General features: G+C 41.7%; 1 protein-coding gene across 2 annotated transcripts in view; it reads left to right on the top strand.

Moving 5' to 3' along the window:
- The window catches only part of LOC124880693 (phosphofurin acidic cluster sorting protein 1-like), an 86,934-nt gene extending 66,926 nt beyond the window's left edge, over positions 1-20,008 (top strand). Inside the window, exons 9-25 of one of the 2 annotated variants that reach the window (XM_047385959.1) lie at positions 1,758-1,817; positions 2,481-2,641; positions 4,399-4,492; positions 8,997-9,080; positions 9,174-9,295; positions 10,006-10,144; positions 10,472-10,576; positions 10,659-10,765; positions 11,787-11,941; positions 12,055-12,165; positions 12,245-12,347; positions 12,427-12,469; positions 12,551-12,593; positions 12,679-12,820; positions 12,977-13,215; positions 14,963-15,082; positions 15,156-20,008. In XM_047385959.1, the coding sequence (XP_047241915.1) occupies positions 1,758-1,817; positions 2,481-2,641; positions 4,399-4,492; positions 8,997-9,080; positions 9,174-9,295; positions 10,006-10,144; positions 10,472-10,576; positions 10,659-10,765; positions 11,787-11,941; positions 12,055-12,165; positions 12,245-12,347; positions 12,427-12,469; positions 12,551-12,593; positions 12,679-12,820; positions 12,977-13,215; positions 14,963-15,082; positions 15,156-15,274 (1,947 nt within the window). In that variant the 3' untranslated portion in view covers positions 15,275-20,008. The remainder of the gene's footprint in view (positions 1-1,757; positions 1,818-2,480; positions 2,642-4,398; positions 4,493-8,996; positions 9,081-9,173; positions 9,296-10,005; positions 10,145-10,471; positions 10,577-10,658; positions 10,766-11,786; positions 11,942-12,054; positions 12,166-12,244; positions 12,348-12,426; positions 12,470-12,550; positions 12,594-12,678; positions 12,821-12,976; positions 13,216-14,962; positions 15,083-15,155) is intronic. The other variant, XM_047385961.1, reaches the window with a different exon arrangement.
- The last annotated feature ends 3,019 nt before the right edge of the window (positions 20,009-23,027 follow it).

Here is a 23,027-nt window from a genome sequence, read left to right as displayed (position 1 = left end):
AAGGTCAGTCAGTCCGAACAATTGGGAAAACTTTGAAAGTGTCCCCAAGTGCAGTCGCAAAAATCGTCAAGCGCTACAAAGAAACTGGCTCACATGAGGACCGCCCCAGGAAAGGAAGACCAAGAGTCACCTCTGCTGCGGACGATAAATTCATCCGAGTCACCAGCCTCAGAAATCGCAGGTTAACAGCAGCTCAGATTAGAGAACAGGTCAATGCCACACAGAGTTCTAGCAGCAGACACATCTCTAGAACAACTGTTAAGAGGAGACTGTGTGAATCAGGCCTTCATGGTAAAATAGCTGCTAGGAAACCACTGCTGAGGACAGGCAACAAGCAGAAGAGACTTGTTTGGGCTAAAGAACACAAGGAATGGACATTAGACCAGTGGAAATCTGTGCTTTGCTCTGATGAGTCCAAGTTTGAGATCTTTGGTTCCAACCACCGTGTCTTTGTGCGGCACAGAAGAGGTGAACGGATGGACTCTACATGCCTAGTTCCCACCGTGAAGCATGGAGGAGGAGGTGTGATGGTGTGGGGGTGCTTTGCTGGTGACACTGTTGGGGATTTATTCAAAATTGAAGGCATACTGAACCAGCATGGCTACCACAGCATCTTGCAGCGGCATGCTATTCCATCCGGTTTGCGTTTAGTTGGACCATCATTTATTTTTCAACAGGACAATGACCCCAAACACACCTCCAGGCTGTGTAAGGGCTATTTGACCAAGAAGGAGAATGATGGGGTGCTGCGCCAGATGACCTGGCCTCCACAGTCACCGGACCTGAACCCAATCGAGATGGTTTGGGGTGAGCTGGACCGCAGAGTGAAGGCAAAAGGGCCAACAAGTGCTAAGCATCTCCGGGAACTCCTTCAAGACTGTTGGAAAACCATTTCAGGTGACTACCTCTTGAAGCTCATCAACAGAACGCCAAGAGTGTGCGGAGCAGTAATCAAAGCAAAAAGGTGGCTACTTTGAAGAACCTTGAATATAGACATATTTTCAGTTGTTTCACACTTTGTTGTTCAGTATATAATTCCACATGTGTTAATTCATAGTTTTGATGCCTTCAGTGTGAAGCTACAATATTCATAGTCATGAAAATAAAGAAAACTCTTTGAATGAGAAGGTGTGTCCAAACTTTTGGTCTGTACTGTACATGATGGACTTTATTCCCATGTTAATTATTGTACATTGTTCCTTTAAACAAAGTACTTGATCATTTCAAAGGGATTTTCTCAAGGAATAGATATTTAGCAAAAGTCACAAAAAATGTACGTACATGAAGAAAAAGATGTGATTATTTTTATGACTAAAAGGCCCTGAGTAAAGCCTGTTTTCAGTGAGTAAAAACAACCCACTGAGTCATTCCTGTTAAATATTACATAAAAGTCTCCCTTTTCAAACAGCTTTGCATATTGCATACATAAAAAAATGCTCTGTAATAATTAAGCCAAACATCTGCGATGTAAGACGCTAACGAGATAACCCCAATAATTTGCCCCCTCTCTGACAGGTTCTACTTTAATAAAACAGGACACCATGAATATCTCTTTTCCTCCTCTGAAATATGCCCTGATGCTGTTTGCATTACCTGCTGCTGCTTTGATTCATCAAGCAAAAAAAGTTAGCTTAGACGTTGTCAGTTTGTTTCTCTCCTCTTTCAACTCTTCTCCACTCATTCCTTCATACACCCATAAAATGAACATGTGTGTCCTTAGTGCCTTATGCTGCTCTGCTCTTTATCATACTCTGCAGCAACCCAACATCAAGCAGAAGTTTGTCGCCTTGCTGAAGAGGTTTAAAGTCACGGATGAGGTTTGTTCTTCCTTCTCTCCCGATTTCTCCTTTATGTCCTCTCCTGCCTTTTCCAGTCCATCTTTTATGCATGGTTCAGAGGTCCGATTTGCTGTAATCTCTGCATGTGTTTCCGTTTGGCTTTTTAATCACCAAGCTGTTTGTCTTGCACAGTGGTGTTGTTGCATATAAGAATTCGGCTGAGATTAAATACAGGTTTTACTTAAATGCTGAGAAACAGTAGGTGCTGCAAATCACAGGGGTGAGAAGAACTGTTGCTATTAAATCTTAAGAAACATATTTGATTTAACAGAGAAATGATTGACAAAAGTCAAGTTTAAAATGAAATGTTTTTTTTCCAGATGTAAATGGTTTGCAAATCATTTACATGTTCAGTTAAAATTGGTTGCATCATATCGGATCTTCAGAATAAAAAAAATCAGCCTATATTTTCCAGTGCTGTATGTTCACAGATGTTTTTATTACGGATAATAGTTTTTGGTTTGAAGCATTCCTTCCGACAGGAAATTGATGTCACTCAGGTAAAGGTAGAAGTTGGACAGCTCTGATAGCTTCTTAATGTATGAGGATCATTGGTAGATGCAGATATATAAATGATCAACTAAAATGCACTGCAATAAAAGGCACTGAGACAGTTACCTGTGTCCTCTGTGTCTCATCCAGGTTGGCTTCGGTCTGGAGCACGTGTCCAGGGAGCAGATCCAGGAGGTCGAGGAGGACCTTGACGAGCTCTATGACAGCTTGGAGATGTACAACCCCAGTGATAGTGGGCCGGAGATGGAGGAGACAGACAGCATCCTCAGCACACCCAAACCCAAGCTGAGGTAATGAATAAGAAACACAATAATTAGGAGGGTGAGGTGAACAGTTATGCCAGGTCTTTTTCCACTGTTGCTTTTCTAAATAACACTACTTACTTTCTTCTGAAAATACAATGCCTCGCAAAAGTATTCATACCCTTTGAACTTTTTCACATTTTGTTACGTCACAGCCACAAACGTCAGTGGGTTTTACTGGGATTTTATGTTATGTTCCATAAAATCCCAGTAAAACACCAAGTAGAGCATGATTTTGAAGCCAATGGAAAATTAATTAATTAATTAATTCATTCATCTTCTATACCGCTTCTTCCATAGTGGGTCACGGGGGAGCTTGTCCCTATCTCCAGCAGTCTACGTACGAGAGGCGGGGGTACACCCTGGACGGGTCGCCAATTTATCGCAGATGGAAAATGATACCCCTAAATAAAATTCTGTGCAACCATTTGCCAGAAGTCCCCTAATTGGTGAACAGAGTCCATCTGTGTGTAGTTTAATCTCAGAATAAATCCAGTTGTTCTTTGAAGGCCTCAGATGTTTGTTAGAGAACATTAAATCGTGTTTAACGTCAAGTAATATTGAGGACACAGCAGACATGTGGAAGAAGGAGCTCTGGTCAGATGAAATTTTTGGCCTGCGTGTAAAATAATGGCTGAGCAGTATAACATGGGGGTGGCAGCATCATGCTGTTGGGGTGCTTTACTTCAGCAGGGATAGGGAAGCTGATTAGAGATTTTGGGAGGATGGGTGAAGCCATGTTTAGGACAATCCTCGAAGAAAACTTGCCAAACAGTTGGACAACAACACTAGACAATGAGCTGCAATGGAATGGTTTGAGACATGCATTAGAATGGCTTAGTCAAAGTCAAAACCTTAATCTGTTTGAAAATTTGTGACAATTATGTAAGCTTTGCAAGGCAATGTGTGCTCCACAGCACCATCCTAAGACAAAAAACATACACAGAATGTACTCTGTAGAAAATTGACCAATGAGACTCTGTAATGAGATTAACACGACATGCTTCTAAATTTATCCAGAATAGCAACAAAATGAAAGGAAATTTCTTTCTTTAATATTTGCTCTAATTTTTTTTTTTTCTGTATTCACCCATCCTCTCACCTGCAAATGTTATGCACCTTTTATTCAAGGGCTGGGGGAAAGAATCATGGAGCAAATTAGCCCTCACTTTGTAGGCCTCTAAAACATTTTACAAGTGAAGCACACATGTGAAAACAAGTTTAGTATCTACCTTAAATGCAAAACTAGTGCTTCACCTGCACAAATGAATAGATTGAACAAAGGTCAGTCAGTCAGAGGCCGACTTACATCTCTTTAATAGCATTTCAGAGCTCACTCTATTGGTGAAAAGAGCTCTTTGCATTCATAGATAAAAGCCTGGAGTGTGTCTGAACTGGGTCTGTTAACTTGGATCAAACTTCAGAAGTATATCAAAACACTCAATCTAAAAACTATATGTGTTAAAACACTAATTAAAACATCCTATAATGGATTTGGTAGATTGAAAGAGATCTGCTTTGTAGTTTGTTTCACTGTTACCATTTTTTATTTGTTTTTGTCTTATAAATTGTAGATGGCCTTAAACATCAACAAATGTTGAAGGAATTCTGTGCTGTAGCTGCAGTAGGCCTCATCGCTCTACTGAAATAATCTATTTATGTTTTAGTTCCTGACTGCAGGTTCTTTTGCTAGAGCCTTGAGAAATGAAACGAGATTTTTTTGTTTTTGTGTCTTCTTTGTTTAGGCCGTTTTTTGAGGGAATGTCTCAGTCCAGCTCGCAGACGGAGATCGGAAGCCTGAACAGCAAAGGCAGTCTGGGTCGCGATACATTCAGTCCAGTGAGTAGCCCGGCTTTGCCCTCGTTGAATTAAAATTTTTGTTCAAGGCGAGTGAACATGAAAGCTCAACTCATGCTATTTATATACTCTAACCATAACTGAAGAATTCAGCATCAGGTGACGTTCCGAGCCTGAAAAAACATCAAAACTTCTGGATTAATCTGAGAAAAAATCCATAATACAGCTGCGTGAAATCCTTTTTAGAATAAATATTAGGAGAAGCATTTTCTGCAATATTTTTTGGCATTCATCTCAGAAAGTGAAACTCGTATATTATATTGAATCATCACACGCAGAGTCATATATTTCAAGCCTTTGTTTCTTGTAATTTTGATGATCATGACTTACAGGTAAAGAAAAAACTGAATTTAGCATTCAGAAAATTAAAATACTGTGGGAAAGGTTCATTATTGGACACTCGTGGTGTCGCACGCTGATTGGGTAATTAACTCAAAACAACTGCAAAGATTTCCTGAACCTTTAAACAGTCTCCCAGTCTGGGTCAGCAGGCGACACAATCATGGGAAAGACTGCTAACTGGACAAATGTCCAGAAGACCGTTATTGACATCCTTCACAAGGAGGGTGAGCCATAAAAGGTCATTACTGAAGAAGCTGATTGTTCACAGGGTTCTTTATCTAAGAATATTGACAGAAAATTGATTGGAAGGAAGAAGTAAGGTAGAAAAGGTGCACCAGCAACAGGGATAAATGCAGCCTTGAGAGGATTTTTAAACAAAATCCACATGGAGTGGACTGAGGCTGGAGTTGGTGCATCAAAAGCCACCACATGAAGTCGAACAACAGACATGGGCTACAAATGTTGCATTCCTTGTGTCAAGGGACTCCTGAACCAGAGACAGCGTCAGAAGTGTCTTACCAGGGCTAAGGAGAAAAGTAACTGGCCTTTTTATTGATGGTCCAAAGACCTGTTAGATAAAAGTAAATTCTGCATTTCATTTGGAAATCTAAGTCTCAGAGTCTGGAGGAAGAGTGAAGAGGAGAGAATCCATATTGCTTGAAGTCCAGTGTGAAGTTTACACAGTCAGTGATGGTTTGGGGTGCCATGTCATCTGCTGGTGTTGGTTCACTGGGTTTTCTGTAGTCCAGAGTCAATGCAGCCATCTACCAGGAAATTCTAGAGCACTTCATGCTTCCCTCTGCTGACAAGCTGTATGGAGATGCTGATTTTATTTTCCAACAGGACTTGGCACCTGTCCACACTGCCAAAGGTACCAAAAGCTGGTTTAATGACCATGGTGTTCCTGTTCTTGATTGGCCAGCAAACTCCCCTGACCTGAACCCTCAAGAAGATCTATGGGCTGTTGTTGAGAGGAAGATGAGAGACACCAGTCCCAACAAGGCAGATGACCTGACATTTGTGCTTAAAACATCCTTTTTTGATTGGTCTAATGTGATGTCCTAATTTTCTGAGACACTGAATTTTGGATTTTCTTTACCTGTAAGTCATAACCATCAAAATTAGAAGGCTGTGGTTGGTGGTCGGGTCGGTAGGGAGGTGGAGCATTTCTTGTGCCTGCACTGGGGCGTGTTGTGCTTGGCCTGGAGCGGTTGGCCTACCAGGCCCAATTACCCGCCTGGTGCATGTTTCCCTCTCATAAACGGATGGGCTGGGGCTGCTAGACGCCGGCCCCGAGTGCCTGCCGCTGGCCGGGGACCTCTTGCCAGGTGAGTTTGTCCCATATTGGGTGTGTGGTCGGGGGTTCCGTTGTGGGCATGATGCTCGATGGTGTCAGCCCCGTTGCGCCTGTGGCAAGGGGCTGGGTAGCATTGCGCGAGGCCCTTGCCTTCCCGTCACGGCGCGCTGTGTGGTGGGGGTCAGGATGCGGCAGGGGTGCCTGGAGCAGGGCTGTGTGTGGAGCTTGCGCTGTGTGGGTGTGGTTTCGTTGGCTTTTTGGGGATGGAGCTTACCTGTGGGGCTGTGCCCCTGTGTTGTGGGGTGAGGATTTATGGCGTTTGGGTTCGGGGCCATGTGTTTGATATCTGTGTTCTGGTTGGGGGTGTCCCTGTGGGGAAATTCATGTTGGGGTTCATTGGGTGTGGGGGGCTCATGGGGTTAGGATCAGAATTCATTGTGAGGTTTGGACTGTTTCATCCTGTGGCGGCTCTGGTTGGCAGGCCAGTTTGGACCATGTAGACACCTCTTTTGTACATGGCCCCTTCTCCGGATGAGGATTGGGCTCATTGGACTGGGGTCGGGGCAGGGGGTCGGGGTCAGGGCCGGGGTCGCTCATGTTCAGGCACCAGCCCGGCTAGCCTGGCCCAGGTTCAGGTGCTGGGGCGGTCTGCCTGTCTCCACCCCCGGAGGGTAGGGAACTTCTTCCTGGGTCTGAGGGCAGGTTGCCTCCATGGGCTATTGGGACCTGGACCTGGGAGTATAGAGTATGTATGGGGAGTGTACGGTGTCCATTTTTGTTTGTCTTTACATTGGGTGCGTGGGTGTGAGTGTTTTTATGTGTACGCATGAGGGTGGGAATGTGTGATTGTGACTTTGTGTGCCTGTTTTCTGTGCCAGGTTGGGTCTTGGACTGTTCCCTCTCCTGGATCAGTTTAGGTCCCCCATCAAATTCAATTTCAATTTTCAATTTCAGTTTATTTATATAGCGCCAATTCACAACACATGTCGTCTCAAGGCACTTCACAACAGTCAGGTACATACATTCCTATTAATCCTTATCATTGAACAGTGCAGTCAGATTCAGTTATTTATTCAAATTGGATAAAAAGTTTTTCTATCTAAGGAAACCCAGCAGATTGCATCCAGTCTGAGACTTGTAGCATTTCCCCCTCCTGGATGAGCATGTAGAGACAGTAGACAGTCACTGGCGTTGACTTTGCAGCAATCCCTCATACTGAGCATGCATGTAGCGACAGTGGAGAGGAAAAACTCCCTTTTAACAGGAAGAAACCTCCAGCAGAACCAGGCTCAGTGTGAGCGGCCATCTGCCACGACTGACTGGGGGTTTGAGAGAACAGAGCAGAGACACAAAGAGAACAAAGAAGCACTGATCCAGGAGTACTTTCTATGGGAAGGAAAAGTAAATGTTAATGGATGTAGCTCCTTTAGTCGTTTCACCTAGAAAGAAAGAACAGATAAACTCTGTTTTCAAGGTTAGAGTCAGAAAGAGAGCACATATAATTAAAGCTCAGTCAATCGCCATGTCTAGGAGAGAGAAAGGGTTAAACACTAAAAGACAGGGCTATGCCATGTGGAGAATAGGTAGAGGGTGAGCATTAAGTTGTTGCCAGTAGAAGCTCGGACGATGCCCCTCTCCAGAAAGGTGTCACAGGTAGACACAGAGTCAGGCCAGGTGTAGCTTCTAGGAAGAGAAAAGGGAGAGAACAAAGTTAAAAGCTGAAATAACAGCAAATAATGCCAATCCCCGCCACACTACCTGGCGGGGATTGGCATCTCTGCCCGCTAATGTACTTGTGGTTCTCGGTGCCCGGGGCTGGCTGCTGGTGTGTGCTGGTTCACTCCCGGTGGCTGCTTGCTGGGGCCTGGACCCTGGGCTCTGTGGGGCATCTGCTTGGGAAGTGATATGTCCCGGGGTCTTGGATCTCTGGGTCCATGACTGGATCTGCTCTGGCGTAGACGGCTGACTCGTCGCAGCAGCTCCCTGGGGCTTCTGCACTGTGGCGGCTGGGTGGTTGGAGTCCCGCCAATGGTTCTCCTGGGGTTCCTGTGCTCTGGGGACGTATATGGCTCGGATCTCCTCCATAGCTGTGCCAGGTCCAGGGGGGGCAGGTCTGTGGCTCCTCACGCTGCATAAAACATTGCATATTTTTATGGAGAAACCTTGTATACACAAGCGCGCTCACACTCAGACCCACAGGTGTTTAGATTCAGGTGTTAACAGATACACAAATCTTCTATATTGAGCCGCATTTACCACTAAATACATCTTGCATTGATAAGTACTGTGCACTTTTCTTGTATTCTCTTCATCCTTCTTTCTCTCCTCCATTCTTTTCTCCTTCTTCCCCCTTTTCCTTTTTGCCCCACCTCTCTCTTTCGTGCTTATTTTTTCCTTTTTGTTTCTGTCTCTGTGTCCGTAACAATTGAAATATTCCCAAAGCAGTTTCTAGTAATGTTTCTTTTTATGAATATCAAGCAGAGCTTTAAAGCATTAGCTGTAATGCTCCACTTGTGAAAGTAAATCTGTTGGACTTTTTCTTGGCACTCAGACAACAATTCTGAGCGCTACTCTGCCGGACAGGACACAGTTAAAAACTAACACACAGCAAAAATTATTGCACTTTTATGCTAGATTCAAATTTTCTGTGATTTACCTGTACAGTCAAAAGAAACAACTACTTTTACTTTAATAATAGGTTCTAGGAGATTGTGCTGTTCTAACTCCTAATTTTAGGACACCAAAGTAAACTAATATGCAGAGTTCTCCCCTGTTCTCATGTTTTATGATGTTTTTTCATATTGTTGACTTTAATCCCATCTGACTGCTTCTCTCTGGTTTTCCCAGCAGGGGGAGCATCCTCCTCTGGAGAAGATGAAACCCTCCCGCAGTCGCAACCTGGACGAGATCCCATCCGAGACGGACACATTGGTATGAATGGTCCCCTGTGTCTATCAGTTGTTTAAAGGAGGGAGAGTTAGTGCTAGAACTTATTAATTAAAATCGGTGCTTTTCTGTTTGCAGGAGCTTACAGACCAGGAACCTTTTGCAGAGGTGGGCCCCTGCATTACAGTGTCTGTGGCTGAGAAACCCCGTACCCCCCTGAAAAGCAGCAAAAATGAAATGCAACCTATGGCATCTCCAAGGTAACATATAAGGTCTATAAAAAAACACTACATCCTGTACGGGTTAGGTTACTCATGGAAACACAGATTTCTTGCTTACTGAAATCACAACTCATTTTTTCCTTTGAGTTTGGGTCCGGGTGCTGCAGTTGCGATGTGCCGGAAACAGAACGCTACATTTGGAGAAGATAAAACTGTTTAGACATGTTCCTTCGTGATAGGAGCCTATTGGATACAGCATACATACAAGGTTTTCTTCCAGAATTGTCCTGTTTTTAGCTCCATTCAGCTTTCTATTAGTTCTGACCAGCATCCCCGTAGAATGATGCTGCCACTCCCATGTTTCACAGTGGAAATGGTGCTTGCAAGGTGATGTGCAGTGTTACTTTTATGAACTTCTGAGGCCTTCACAGACCTGCTGTATTTATACTGGGATTAAATTATGCACAGCGCTCTCTAATTACAAATTAGGTCTCTTCTGAATGCACTTCGGTGTGCAAGATTTTATTTAGGGTTATCAGAGTAAAGGGGTTGATACTAATGTGTGCCTTTATTCTCTTTTTTTAAGGTTATTTATCAATTTTCTTTCCCTTTATAATTATGGACTACCTTGTGCTGATCTAGCTCATAAAACCCCACAAAAACACACTCCGAAAGCAGATCTCGGAATGTGTGACCAAATTTGAGTAGATTCTGAATGTGCCTGGCTTTATTTTTTTTCCTGTGGTTAGACTGGACGGAGGCCACACGCCCAGGCAGAAGCGCAGCATCACAACTCCCATGAAGGAGAGACAGCTTTCTAAGCCCCTGAGTGAACGCACCAACAGCTCCGACTCGGAGAGATCCCCGGAGCTGGGACACAGCACACCGGTACGGGACTCAGAAGATTAGCTCTCATCTACAATCAGAATTTTAATGAATTTTTCTCTCCAGGATCTAATCAAAGGCAACATTATTCTTTCAGACTTCATGTCGCCTCAGTCAGGGACTTAAACATAAAACAGTTGCTTTTATTCTTTGTCCTTTTTTAGCAGTACTCTGTTCCCAAAGTAAAGAAAACCCAGGCAGTCTGTTAATGCATGATCCCTTGGAGCTCAGAAATGAATTATGTATGTGCAGATGAGTCACCTGTGGTTCTGTGGGGGGATGTTTAAACCCAGGATATTTATTTATGTGTGTGTGTGCACGTGTGTATAGGTTCTCAGGAAAGCCGTGTATGATCAACTGAACCAGATTTTGCTATCTGACTCCGCGCTACCTGAGAGCCTCATCTTAGTCAACGCCACAGATTGGCAAGGGCAGGTAAGCCTCAGAGCTTCCCCCCAACAACATGGTGCCCGTTTCTGACTGCAAAACTGACTTTTTCTGTGTTTTTGTGTTGCAGTATGTTGCCGAGCAGCTGCATGGACAGAGACACCCGGTGGTCTGCACGTGTTCAGCCGCTGAGATCCAGGCGGTGCTTTCTGCTGTGCTCACACGCATACAGAAATTGTGAGTTTTGAAATAAACCTATTACGGTAGTTGCACCTTTTGAGCCATCACACTTCACTGTGTTTGCATGATAAACCAGCTGGGTGATTAAACCTACTTTATGCTTTTCCTCATTAACTCTTTTCTGATCATATTTATAATGTCTTTTTACTTTTTAAACACCAAATCTTTTATTTTCCTTTATCACAGTAAACATTGTCATTTGCCACCCCCCAAAGCTGTTGTCTGATGTTTAAGCTACTGTTTCAGAGGGTTAGAGTCCCAGTTTATGAATCCATGTGTTGGAAGTATTAAAGGCAATCAAGATGTTTCATATCACAATTTTACCTAAGAATAAGATTAATCTATTTATAAAAAATAAAAATAAAATTGATATGATGGTAGTGGGCATAATGACCAGTTTATTAGATGACATGGATGTGTTTTTAAAAAATGTGACGATATCTGAGCATTATTTACTTATTTAATATTTTATATTAAGTCAGTCTTAGGTGTATGAATGAGTGTGTGCATGGTTGTTTGTGTGTTGCCCTGCGATAGACTGGCGATGTGTCCAGGGTGTACCCTGCCTCTCGCCCATAGACTGCTGGAGATAGGCACCAGCTCCCCCGTGACCCACTATGGAATAAGCGGTAGAAAATGACTGACTGACTGATATTAAGTCAGTTGATAAATTCACCTGAATTTCATGGTTTTTTAAGCTAATATGACAAAGATTAGCTCTAAACAGGAGGCAATAAAAATAAGGAACCATGAAAATAAAACAGAAATATATAAAGAATATATAAATAAAATCTACAAAGGTCTAAAAGGTAAGATTGCAAATAATGCAAAGAAGGATAAATGTGTAACAATTTAAAGTAATTAAATTCAAACAAGTGGTTTAATATCACAGCTCTGAATTAGTTTCAAAGTCTTAGAGCACAATCATCACAGTTTTTTAAAACCAGTCAAATAAAGCTGGTCCGATCAAATAGCCATTGAAGCATCTAGGTTACACCCCCTTTTGTTTTCCCTACAGCTGTAACTGTAACTCATCCATGCCCAGAGCGGTGAAGGTGGTGGCTGTGGGCAGCCAAAGTTACCTGGGAGCCATCCTGCAGTTCTTTGTCAATCAGCTGGCCAACAAAACTTCTGACTGGCTCAACCACATGCGCTTCCTGGTGGTGCCTCTGGGTGAGGAACGCCTTGCTCTCTCATCCCATAACATGTTTACTTACTATGTTCAGAGCAAGGAAAAGGTTCTAAAGTGACTCTGTGCGCTTAGTTTTTCTGTTACTCTTTCTCAGGATCTCATCCTGTCGCAAAGCACCTTGGGTCCCTTGACAACCGCTACAGTTCCTCCTTCTTGGATGGAGCATGGCGAGACTTATTTAGCCGCTCTGAGCCACCTCAGATAGGTATTAGTTTTTACATTTACAATTTAAACCTCTCCTCCTGTGAAGCTCAGATCTGATTAATATTATACTTCACCTACAGATCAGTTGGACATTTCTGGAAGAATCAGCCAGTACATCAGCGGATCCTCCATCACTCACCAGCTGCCCATCGCTGAAGCAATGCTCACCTGTAAACACAGAACGTGAGTGAAGGCCCTAAAAAAAACCTGAAAGTATCTCAGGTTATCATGAATAACCTGTTTTCTTTTATATCTTGTTCAGGCGGGAGGAAGAATCCTACCAGAAGTTCATCCCCTTCATCGGGGTGAGATTTTAGCCTTTAGATCAAACTGCAGCATGCCTCAAACAATTCTTCAGCTGATCATCAATGTCTGTTGTTTTCCAGGTTGTAAAGGTTGGCCTCATTGAGTCTGCAAGTTCTCCAACCGGTGAGGGTTTGTAAAGGAGTTTAAAAGAGCAGAGATGATGGAGTTCGACCTAATCAGCCGACTTATGTGGGGCTTTTTCTTCTAGGAGATCCAGAGGAGGGTGTTGGAGTCAGCTTGGCTGTCCCATCTACATCTCCACCGTCTCATGGCTCTCCCACAGGAATGATCAAAGAGGCAGCAACACCCCCCTCCTCTCCCTCCATGGGCAGCGTCCTCACTGTACAGGGGTAAGACAGGCTGATTCAGATTAAATCTTAATTCAGTTTCGCCCACAGAATATTTGGATGTAAGATCAAATATTCAATACTAGAGGAAAGTTTTTAAATTGGATAGAAATTTAGAGCAGATAAATGTTGTTGTTCATGAGGTCTTTCTGCCCACAGGAGCCCCAGCATGCCTCATGGTGTGGACGCCATCGGCCTGCAGGTGGATTACTGGCTGGCTTCTCTGGCAGACAAGCGGCGGGAGGGCGAGCGACGCGACACGGGCTGCAAGAACACGCTGAAGAGCGCGTTCCGGTCACTGCAGGTCAGCAGGCTACCAGGAGGGGGCAGCAGCGACCCACAAACTCTTGTCAACACCATGGCCATGACCGTGGTCACTAAGGAAAAGAACAAGAAAGGTGAGCTGAAGCTCCTGTTATGTGATATACATTGAACTTTATATCATCTCAGAATCTGAAACTAATGAATATTTTGAACTTGTTCAGATAGAAAAAGATAAATACCAAATAAAAGGTGAACTAACTTTACATAAAGGATCCAGAATTATTCTTCAAGCTTCCATAAGACTGATGCTCTTAAACTTGGAGAGCATACAAGGACAGCATTAATCTGAGAAGCTGCCAAGAGGCCTATGCTAACTCTGGAGAAGCTACTGAGATCCACAGCTCAGGTGGGAGAATCTGTCTACAGGAATAAGGTGTTCTGGTCAGAAGAGACCAAAGTTGAACTGTTTGGCCTACATGCAAAGACACAAAGTGTGGTGGAAAACTAACACTGCACATCACCTTGAACAGGCCACCCACACGGTGAAACATTTTGGGGGTGGCATCATGCTGGAGGATTTTGTTGTGTTAGGCAGGGACAGGGAAACTGGTTACATTTGATGGGGAGTTGGATGCTGCTGAATACAGGGTAATTCTAGAAGAAAACCAGTTAGATGTTGCTAAAGACTTGACCTGGGGGTGGACGTTCCCTTTCCAGCAGGAAAAGGTTTTTCAATATACATTGAGATGAACAGTGTATTGGTTTAGATCAAAGCATAGTCATGTGTTAGAATGGTCCAGTCAAAGTCCAGACCTAAATCCTGTTGACACTGTGTGGAAGGACTTTAAAGTTGCAGTTCACAAATGCTATCCATACAGTCTGACTGATTGTGAGCTTTTGCTAAAAACATTTCAGTTTCTAAATAGATATAGTAGAGGCCTAACCTGACTTGCAGTTGTACGTGCAGCAAAAGGTGGTTCTACAAAGTGTTAACTCTGGGCGGCTGAATGCAAATCCGCACCTTTTAACTAGGGGTGCACCGATTAATCGGCCCCGATTTCCTTAATTTTGGGAGATCGGTGATCGGCCGATACTTACATGTGAAACCGATCTTATCCACCGATCTTATCCACCAATCTCACCTACTTGTCTAACCTATTATGCAAGTTTTGTTTCTTTTTAAAATGTGACAAATGAAAGACTAAAGGAACTGCAATGCTCTAAACGTTTCATCCATATCTGAGAGCACTGCCTCGTGTGCAGTTAAAACAAGTTTGTATTGTTCAATGTTTTTGAACAAAATAAGATTGGTACTTTGAAGGTGTAGTGACCTTATAACAACTGACAGTGTCCGTTATAAAAAAAATGGTATCAGCCAAAATCAGATTTGGCCTGTTAGGCTTTTTGAAGATCAGTAATCGGTGATCAGCCAGAAAACTGCAAAATGCAAAAAAGTCAAGGTTCTGTACATGACCAAAGTATCAAGTCAGTTAATATGTACTTTATTTTGACATTCCAGGTTATACCAATTTATAAATGATTTTTCTTCTACAACATTAGAATCAAAGTCTTTTTTTTTATTTTAATTTGATTCAATTACAACTGATTTTGTCTGTTATGAAATTTAAGACTAAGACACAGAATGTTAAGAGCCTATTAAATGTATTTTTTTCAGATAGATTAAATTATATGAACAAGGAATGCAGCTAAACCTTATGAACCCCACAGTGCTACTTATGGACTTCATCTTTTATTTCTTCCAAGTTTATTTTCTTTTGATGTCATTTGAATATAGTATTGCTGGTATATCAAATCTAAATATGTGTATGCAAGGGTATTTTAAGTCCTCCAAATGTTAACCTTTCCTTTTGTTGCCTTCAGTTCCCACTATCTTTCTGGGTAAGAAGCCCAAGGAGAAGGACATGGACTCTAAGAGCCAGATGATCGAAGGCATCAGCCGCCTCATCTGCTCCGCAAAGCAGCAACAGACTTTCCTGAAAGGTGACCTGATGATGCAGTGTTTGCTATCACTAAATGTCTACATTTACTCACTACCTGCTGCTTTTGCTTCCAGTGTCCATAGATGGCGTCGAGTGGAATGACGTTAAGTTCTTCCAGCTGGCCGCGCAGTGGCCCACTCATGTGAAATACCTACCGGTCGGACTTTTCGGCTACAGCAAGCCCCCGTCGTAGGACTGAGCTTTAACTCCTCCACTCGCCTGACTTTCTTCTCCCCTCACACTCCCTTTTGCACAAAAGACCTGCAGAGAAGACGCAGAGCAAGCAGCCGGACCATCACCTTTCTTTGATCCCACAAACAAAACACTTTCGTCTTATTTCTCCATGGAGGATGAAGGGGTTGCTGGAGTGCAACGCTGTTACTAGTCACTTTAATGCTCTTTTTTTTACGAGTGTGTGGATTAAGTGTGCATGCACACGTGAATGTACATTATGTTTGTGTGTGTATGTGTGAGTTAACAAGGATTTCACAGCACAAGTTAATTAGCCAGTCGCCATTTATGTTTCCGTTTTAAGGAATGCAGCAGCATGTTCAAACGATTTCGTTTTAAGCCCTTAACTACCTGATTTAGCCCTCATCAGACACCTGATCCCCACATGAATGGTGCGAAGCGACAGATACACAAATGATGTGCCAGAAGTGGTCACCTGTGCTGCACTTTGCATGGCAACCACAACCACAATGGCTCCTTCACCCAAGAGGTGTGAAAGGTCATTTCTACATCTGCAAAACAAAATGAATCCACTAACGTCCTTTTCTTTTATTCTTATTTTCAAGGGCTTCCATTTACCAGTTTTTTCCTGTTTAAAAAAAAAAAAAAATGTATATGTATAAATGCCGAAAAATGAAAAAGAAAAACACAAAAAAACTATATACATATATATAAATATATATATTAGGGGGAAGTGTCTTTTATTTTAGGATTGTGCTCTTGTGAAAACCAGTGAAACCTTCCCCCTCCTAAAACTGTTTTGTGAAGCGTAGTGATAAATCTAATGGGCTGCCTTTCTTTATCTTCAATTGCTATGCATTTCTGAACACACACGGACCGTTTGAATGATTTCAGCCGGTAATAAAATATACTAACCTGCCTAAATATGCAGCAGATAAGTCCTCATAACACAGTGCATGATTAAACAGCCCCAAACCCAACAGCATTGGTGGGAATATTAAAAAAGGCGTTTTTATTGTTATTCACTGTATCTGTTTCTAGATAGAAGCACAAATGCCTGTTTTCTTCTAAACACCACTTTATTGGCGACAGACCTGCTGCTTTATTGCCAGTGAGAAAACTGCAGACCTTAAGAAAACTTTGGTCTGTAGTGTGAGCCCTCCCAGCTTTCCCCTAGACTTCCTAATGACAATATATTAGGGGAAAACAGCTGGTATTTGGAGTCATTCTGTTATTATAGTGCAGGTCTGCTTTCTCCAAGATGCTGTGAGGTGATTAGTGAGTGTACAGTAACAGGTAACATAAGCATATGTGATGAATAAAACATAATATAGGCAGAAACTTTAAAGAAAAACAGTTCAAAAAGTGTGATAAATAGTTTTATATAATGTGATGGGAGATGTGTAGTGTGTGTGTGTTTTTGTGTGTGTTGGCACTGTGCATTGATGATGTGATTATCAATATTACTGATTATCAGATCAGGGCTGCAGAAGCTGCAGTGGTCATCCTGTTTACTATGTAGCTGCACACAAGGCATATGCTTTGGTGGATTTTTTTTTTTTTATTCCAGTAAAACTAACAAATTATAAAAAGAAAACTTCTGTAAATATAATTATGAATTTAAATGATTGACTTGTGACATATTTCAAAACGAAACACTGCCTTGTGTCGTCTACATTGTAACACGCTCCATCGCCACTGAAGTATTACAAAAATAGTTTTTTTTAAAATAGTGTTCATGCTGATCTCTATTTAAAATAGTTGGAGAATAGAGGAGGTTTATTTTTCATTTTCTCTGTATTGATGTTATGATTTTACAGTTGTGATGTCAGCAGCATGTCTGTTTTTTGTTTGTTTTGTTTTGGGTTTTTTTTGTGTGTGTGTGTTTGGCACCACCTGATACGCAAGGGTTCACACCCAAGGCTTCTCAGTTCACAGATCATCAGTCACTGCCGGGCAAACACTCGATCTTAAAGAGTTATTCCTCATAACTGAATGTATCTTCTTTAGTTTTTGTGTGCTATTCACAGTTTTAGAAATGAAATATCTCACAGAAGATGCTTTTGTTTAGCCAGTCTTCATGAACCTGTGTTCTTTTTCATTTGGACTGAGTGAGAGCTTCAGTTTATAGGCTTGGTTTGAGTTGTCCCTGAAAATCTGTGATTGTTATTGTACTGTTAATTTGCTCAAGGTTTCATTCCAAACTTGGCACTACAGAAACACTAGGTTTATTTGTTCTGAAAGAAAACTACACTTAAATCAGGAGTTAATGTCTGTAGCACATTAATGGGAACAAGTTTTGGATCCCCAAGTTCTGAACCCAAATTATGTGTCCCAATCTGGATTTTCTTTGCTCTCCAATATTAATTTAGATCATTTAAGAAAACACATATGCTGATACAGAGTCCAAAACCAATACTTCATTAAACCCAATCCTATGCATATGCTTTAAAAGTCAGTAGCTTTAAAGCGCTGTAAAAAAAACACACTCCATGCTCTGCTTTATTGTTGTGGAATGCAGCATCTGTTTTTCTTGACAGCAACAGATATTTTGTCCCAACAGGGGACTCTGCAGGACAGCCTTTTGTTTTTAAAAATATCTCTTGACTCGACATATGCAGCTTACAGGATTTAATAAATTCACATCTTGCCCCCTTTTGCAGACAAGTCTGCTGAAAAGCTAGGCAAATGCTAGCATCTTTACTCCCGGTTTTGATTTGGCTGGTAACATCTTTCAGTGTGGTTCCAGTTAATAGCCTGTGGACAAAAGTTACAGATAAAGTTACACTTCTGATTTAGAAACAAAAGGCTTTGCTTTTAATGACTAGTGTTTTAGCTGCTCTCTACACAGTTTTCTCTATACCCACAGCAGTCTAGACACAACACGCAGAGGTGGTCTCATGCCACAGACTGCAAGGAAGCTGCAACAGCCAATACAGTCTCCTCTTCACCTCAAACATCATTGTAAAGGATTCGAAACACTTTGTTTTGGGGGAACCCAGATTAATTAGACTGATAGAAGACTATGCATGGCTATTTACACAGTTTTTTAAGTCGTGGACATGAAAACAAGTCACGTTTTTTTTTAATTGGCTGAACAAATTGTAGTTTTGCTGGCGATGTGGCAAGCACAATTACAAATGGTACACCAACAACAAGTATGGGGAGCTGAGTCTAGTGAGGGGCAAATCTCTGCTTCTCAAAAAGCTAATATACACATGTGGTCACAGTAGAAAACCTATAGGTTTGGCTATGATGAGTCTAAGACTGCTGTTTAATTATTTGTGCATAAGTTAAAACCAAATTAAATAAAAGCTTGGAGAAGCCTTGAGTTGCATAACCCATCCTCCTCAGGAGTTAGTGAAAACCACAATGAAGCTACAAGTGGGTTCATTCTGGTTTTGTTCTCAAGTAAAAATACACACAGCTTCAGTTACTTTGTCACTCAGTTACTAAAGTATGCAGATATTTTCTTTTAGGGTCTCAGAATTTTGTAAGAAAAATGTATGAGCTACTGTTTAGCTTGCTTGGACTGCTCCTACGTGGCCAGTAACTTCTAACCACTATTTTAAATTAAAATGATTGGTTAATATAATTAAATTATACACCGAAATGGGGGAGACCAAAACTTGAATACCTTTGTGCCTTGTATCAACTTTCTTCACATTGTTTCCTGCTTCAAAGAAGTCTGCATTAAGCTTTGAAAGTATCAGTAACAATTTGCAATTAGTAAATTTGAGAAATTAGACAAAATAGGTGCATTTGGAATGAAATCTTTTATTGTTTTTACATAACCATTGGTGATTTATGACCTAAAGCCTAGTTGTGTGCAACAATGTGATTTTCTTATTTATTGATTAACCCTCTGCTCCCTCCAAAGGAGGCCAGAGGTCCTTTATCAAATAGTCCACTAAATACTGCTAAGAAGTCCAATTTTAAATAACTTTAGTAATATTTAAAATGTCTTTATGTCTTCGTGGACTGGTGATTAGAAGCATACCAGCAAGAAGGTAATCTTTGTCGAAATCGAGGTGTTTATCGTCATTTCAGTGAACAGCAATTTGCAGCACCATCTTTCGTTTCCTACAGTCTCTTTGAAGATGCTGGTTGTTCTGTGTGTAAGTGGTCAGCTTGTTGCTGTGTGTGATTCCTTTACCTCTGTACACCTCTGTATTTGTGTCAGCCAGTGACTGTCACCGTGGTTCCTCTGTCTGCGGCTAGAGATTACGAGCTGTTCTGTCCGTCTGTAATCTCTCTCTGTGATCAGCAGTGTCATCGGATGTCTTTTTCACCAGGCTTCCACAAGCTCACCTCTCTGGAAAAAAAAAAAAAACACACTGTTCCCTCGCAGCTTGTAAATCACCCATCTGTCCTCAGAGGAACGGGGGTTTTGCTTGTCGAAGGCAGTTCATTTCTGCCTAATGAGGTTCTGCTGGGAGCAGAGCCTCCTGAGCTTGTGGACTTGTGAAGAGTATTTTGCACATGCCATTTTTCTTCAGCAGCGGTTTTTCTTTTTTGCCTTCTGCCTTTAGCAGCAGTTATAATAAACCAACAATTATGCTTGTACATACAAGATAGTACTTGATATATATTTTTGTTTAATTATGTTTTTGTTCATTCAACATGTTTTGTAGTACTGCGTTTTTCATGATTGCGTCTGTCGGTAGAACAGATGTGGGGTCAACAGTGAAAGTGCTCATTGTTTTTTTTTTAATAAAGATATTCCTCGTTTGTAGCTGTGTTTTTATGCTTACTGTAATTCTCACTAGTAGTAGTGAAAACTGTTTCAAACCTTCCACACATCTTTTATGTGAAGAACTTAAATCTAACACAAAATATTTCTTTAAATAAAACCTCTTTAATGTAAAAATTGTAATGACAAAAGTTTCAAGGCTTTTCTGTGCTATCCCAACTTAATGCATGGTTGTAAAGTGAAAGGATCTGGTTTTTATCAGTTTCACATAAACATTTGAAAAGTGGCATATATTTGTTTTCCAGCCACCCATGAGTAGGACCACCTTGTGCTGCATAACAGGTGCATGTCTTAAATGCTGGGGTATATCTCTACCAGTTTTACATATCTAGACTGATATTTTTGCTCATTCTTTAAAAAATAAATTAACTTCTGCCAGATAAGTTTCTCTCTCTCATATCATAGTAAGGTGGAAGAGTAGATAACTCTTGATGCAACTTCATGTGGCCTTCAGATCCGAGCGTGTAATCTCAGACTCGTCCACTAGATGCCAGACAGAAGCATGATTCATCACTCCAGATGATACTTTTCCACTGCTCTAGAGTCCTGAGTGTCTAACCGGCTATATAAACTTCTGTGTAGATAACACCATCCCCACCAGACTGGTGAGTCGTTTGCCCAATAACAAACCCTGAATCACCAGTGACCTGAAGGATCTGGTTAACAAGAAAAAGGCCTTCAGAGAGGGAGACAGAATTACTGAGGAGTATACGTAAGGTAAGGTAAGTTTACAGGTCCTTCTCAAAATATTAGCATATTGTGATAAAGTTCATTATTTTCCATAATGTCATGATGAAAATTTAACATTCATATATTTTAGATTCATTGCACACTAAGTGAAATATTTCAGGTCTTTTATTGTCTTAATACGGATGATTTTGGCATACAGCTCATGAAAACCCAAAATTCCTATCTCACAAAATTAGCATATCATTAAAAGGGTCTCTAAACGAGCTATGAACCTAATCATCTGAATCAACGAGTTAACTCTAAACACCTGCAAAAGATTCCTTGAGGCCTTAAAACTCCCAGCCTGGTTCATCACTCAAAACCCCAATCATGGGTAAGACTGCCGACCTGACTGCTGTCCAGAAGGCCACTATTGACACCCTCAAGCAAGAGGGTAAGACACAGAAAGACATTTCTGAACGAATAGGCTGTTCCCAGAGTGCTGTATCAAGGCACCTCAGTGGGAAGTCTGTGGGAAGGAAAAAGTGTGGCAGAAAACGCTGCACAACGAGAAGAGGTGACCGGACCCTGAGGAAGATTGTGGAGAAGGGCCGATTCCAGACCTTGGGGGACCTGCGGAAGCAGTGGACTGAGTCTGGAGTAGAAACATCCAGAGCCACCGTGCACAGGCGTGTGCAGGAAATGGGCTACAGGTGCCGCATTCCCCAGGTCAAGCCACTTTTGAACCAGAAACAGCGGCAGAAGCGCCTGACCTGGGCTACAGAGAAGCAGCAATGGACTGTTGCTCAGCTGTCCAAAGTACTTTTTTCGGATGAAAGCAAATTCTGCATGTCATTGAGGAAATCAAGGTGCCAGAGTCTGGAGGAAGACTGGGGAGAAGGAAATGCCAAAATGCCAGAAGTCCAGTGTCAAGTACCCACAGTCAGTGATGGTCTGGGGTGCCGTGTCAGCTGCTGGTGTTGGTCCACTGTGTTTTATCAAGGGCAGGGTCAATGCAGCTAGCTATTGGGAGATTTTGGAGCACTTCATGCTTCCATCTGCTGAAAGGTTTTATGGAGATGAAGATTTCATTTTTCAGCACGACCTGGCACCTGCTCACAGTGCCAAAACCACTGGTAAATGGTTTACTGACCATGGTATCACTGTGCTCAATTGGCCTGCCAACTCTCCTGACCTGAACCCCATAGAGAATCTGTGGGATATTGTGAAGAGAACGTTGAGAGACTCAAGACCCAACACTCTGGATGAGCTAAAGGCCGCTATCGAAGCATCCTGGGCCTCCATAAGACCTCAGCAGTGCCACAGGCTGATTGCCTCCATGCCACGCCGCATTGAAGCAGTCATTTCTGCAAAAGGATTCCCGACCAAGTATTGAGTGCATAACTGTACATGAGTATTTGAAGGTTGACGTTTTTTGTATTAAAAACACTTTTCTTTTATTGGTCGGATGAAATATGCTAATTTTGTGAGATAGGAATTTTGGGTTTTCATGAGCTGTATGCCAAAATCATCTGTATTAAGACAATAAAAGACCTGAAATATTTCAGTTAGTGTGCAATGAATCTAAAATATATGAATGTTAAATTTTCATCATTACATTATGGAAAATAATTAACTTTATCACAATATGCTAATATTTTGAGAAGGACCTGTATTTATATAGCGCTTTTCAGTAACGTGACACTCAAAGTGCTGTACATACAATTACAATACAATCACATAGAAAATAATCACAGATACAGACACAGAAAAACAAATCAAATGATACTACAATCCTTCTAAGAAATCTAAAAATCTATGAGTCCTTCTGGGAAACCTAATAGTCTCATCATTCCACTGAATTCTAACTAAGGAAGCTGAGTCACTGGTACAAAACAGCTTTAATCCACATTTTCAGGTGCTAATGATATATTGCTTTTACTGTGACTGAAGTTCAACTAAGTAATAACAGTCCATTGTAGTCTAATTAAGAAAGCTGGGTCATAGGTGTAAGAGCAGCTAAAGTCCAAATTACTAATAATATTTGGTTTTCACTGGTAATCCTTCTGAGAAATCTGAAAATCTATGAGAAGTAATGAAATCACACATTTTGGTAAAGTAAGATAGGAGGGGAAAAAAATTGTATTTCAGACTCTATTCTTAGCAGAATTCAGTCTGAAAAAGTACAAAAATCCTCAGCAGGGGTAAGCAACACACACATAAGTAAAGATTCAGCAAGGGTACGGTGGACTCCTGAGGGTGTGAATGTATAAGTCTGAGTGTGTTTGCAAGAATTAGACTGTAAACACTGATAGAAGCGCCATTGTCCTTG

This window comes from Girardinichthys multiradiatus, chromosome 14 (assembly GCF_021462225.1).
Source record: "Girardinichthys multiradiatus isolate DD_20200921_A chromosome 14, DD_fGirMul_XY1, whole genome shotgun sequence".
Lineage (NCBI taxonomy): Eukaryota > Metazoa > Chordata > Actinopteri > Cyprinodontiformes > Goodeidae > Girardinichthys > Girardinichthys multiradiatus.
This window is presented reverse-complemented; position numbering and strand designations above follow the sequence as displayed.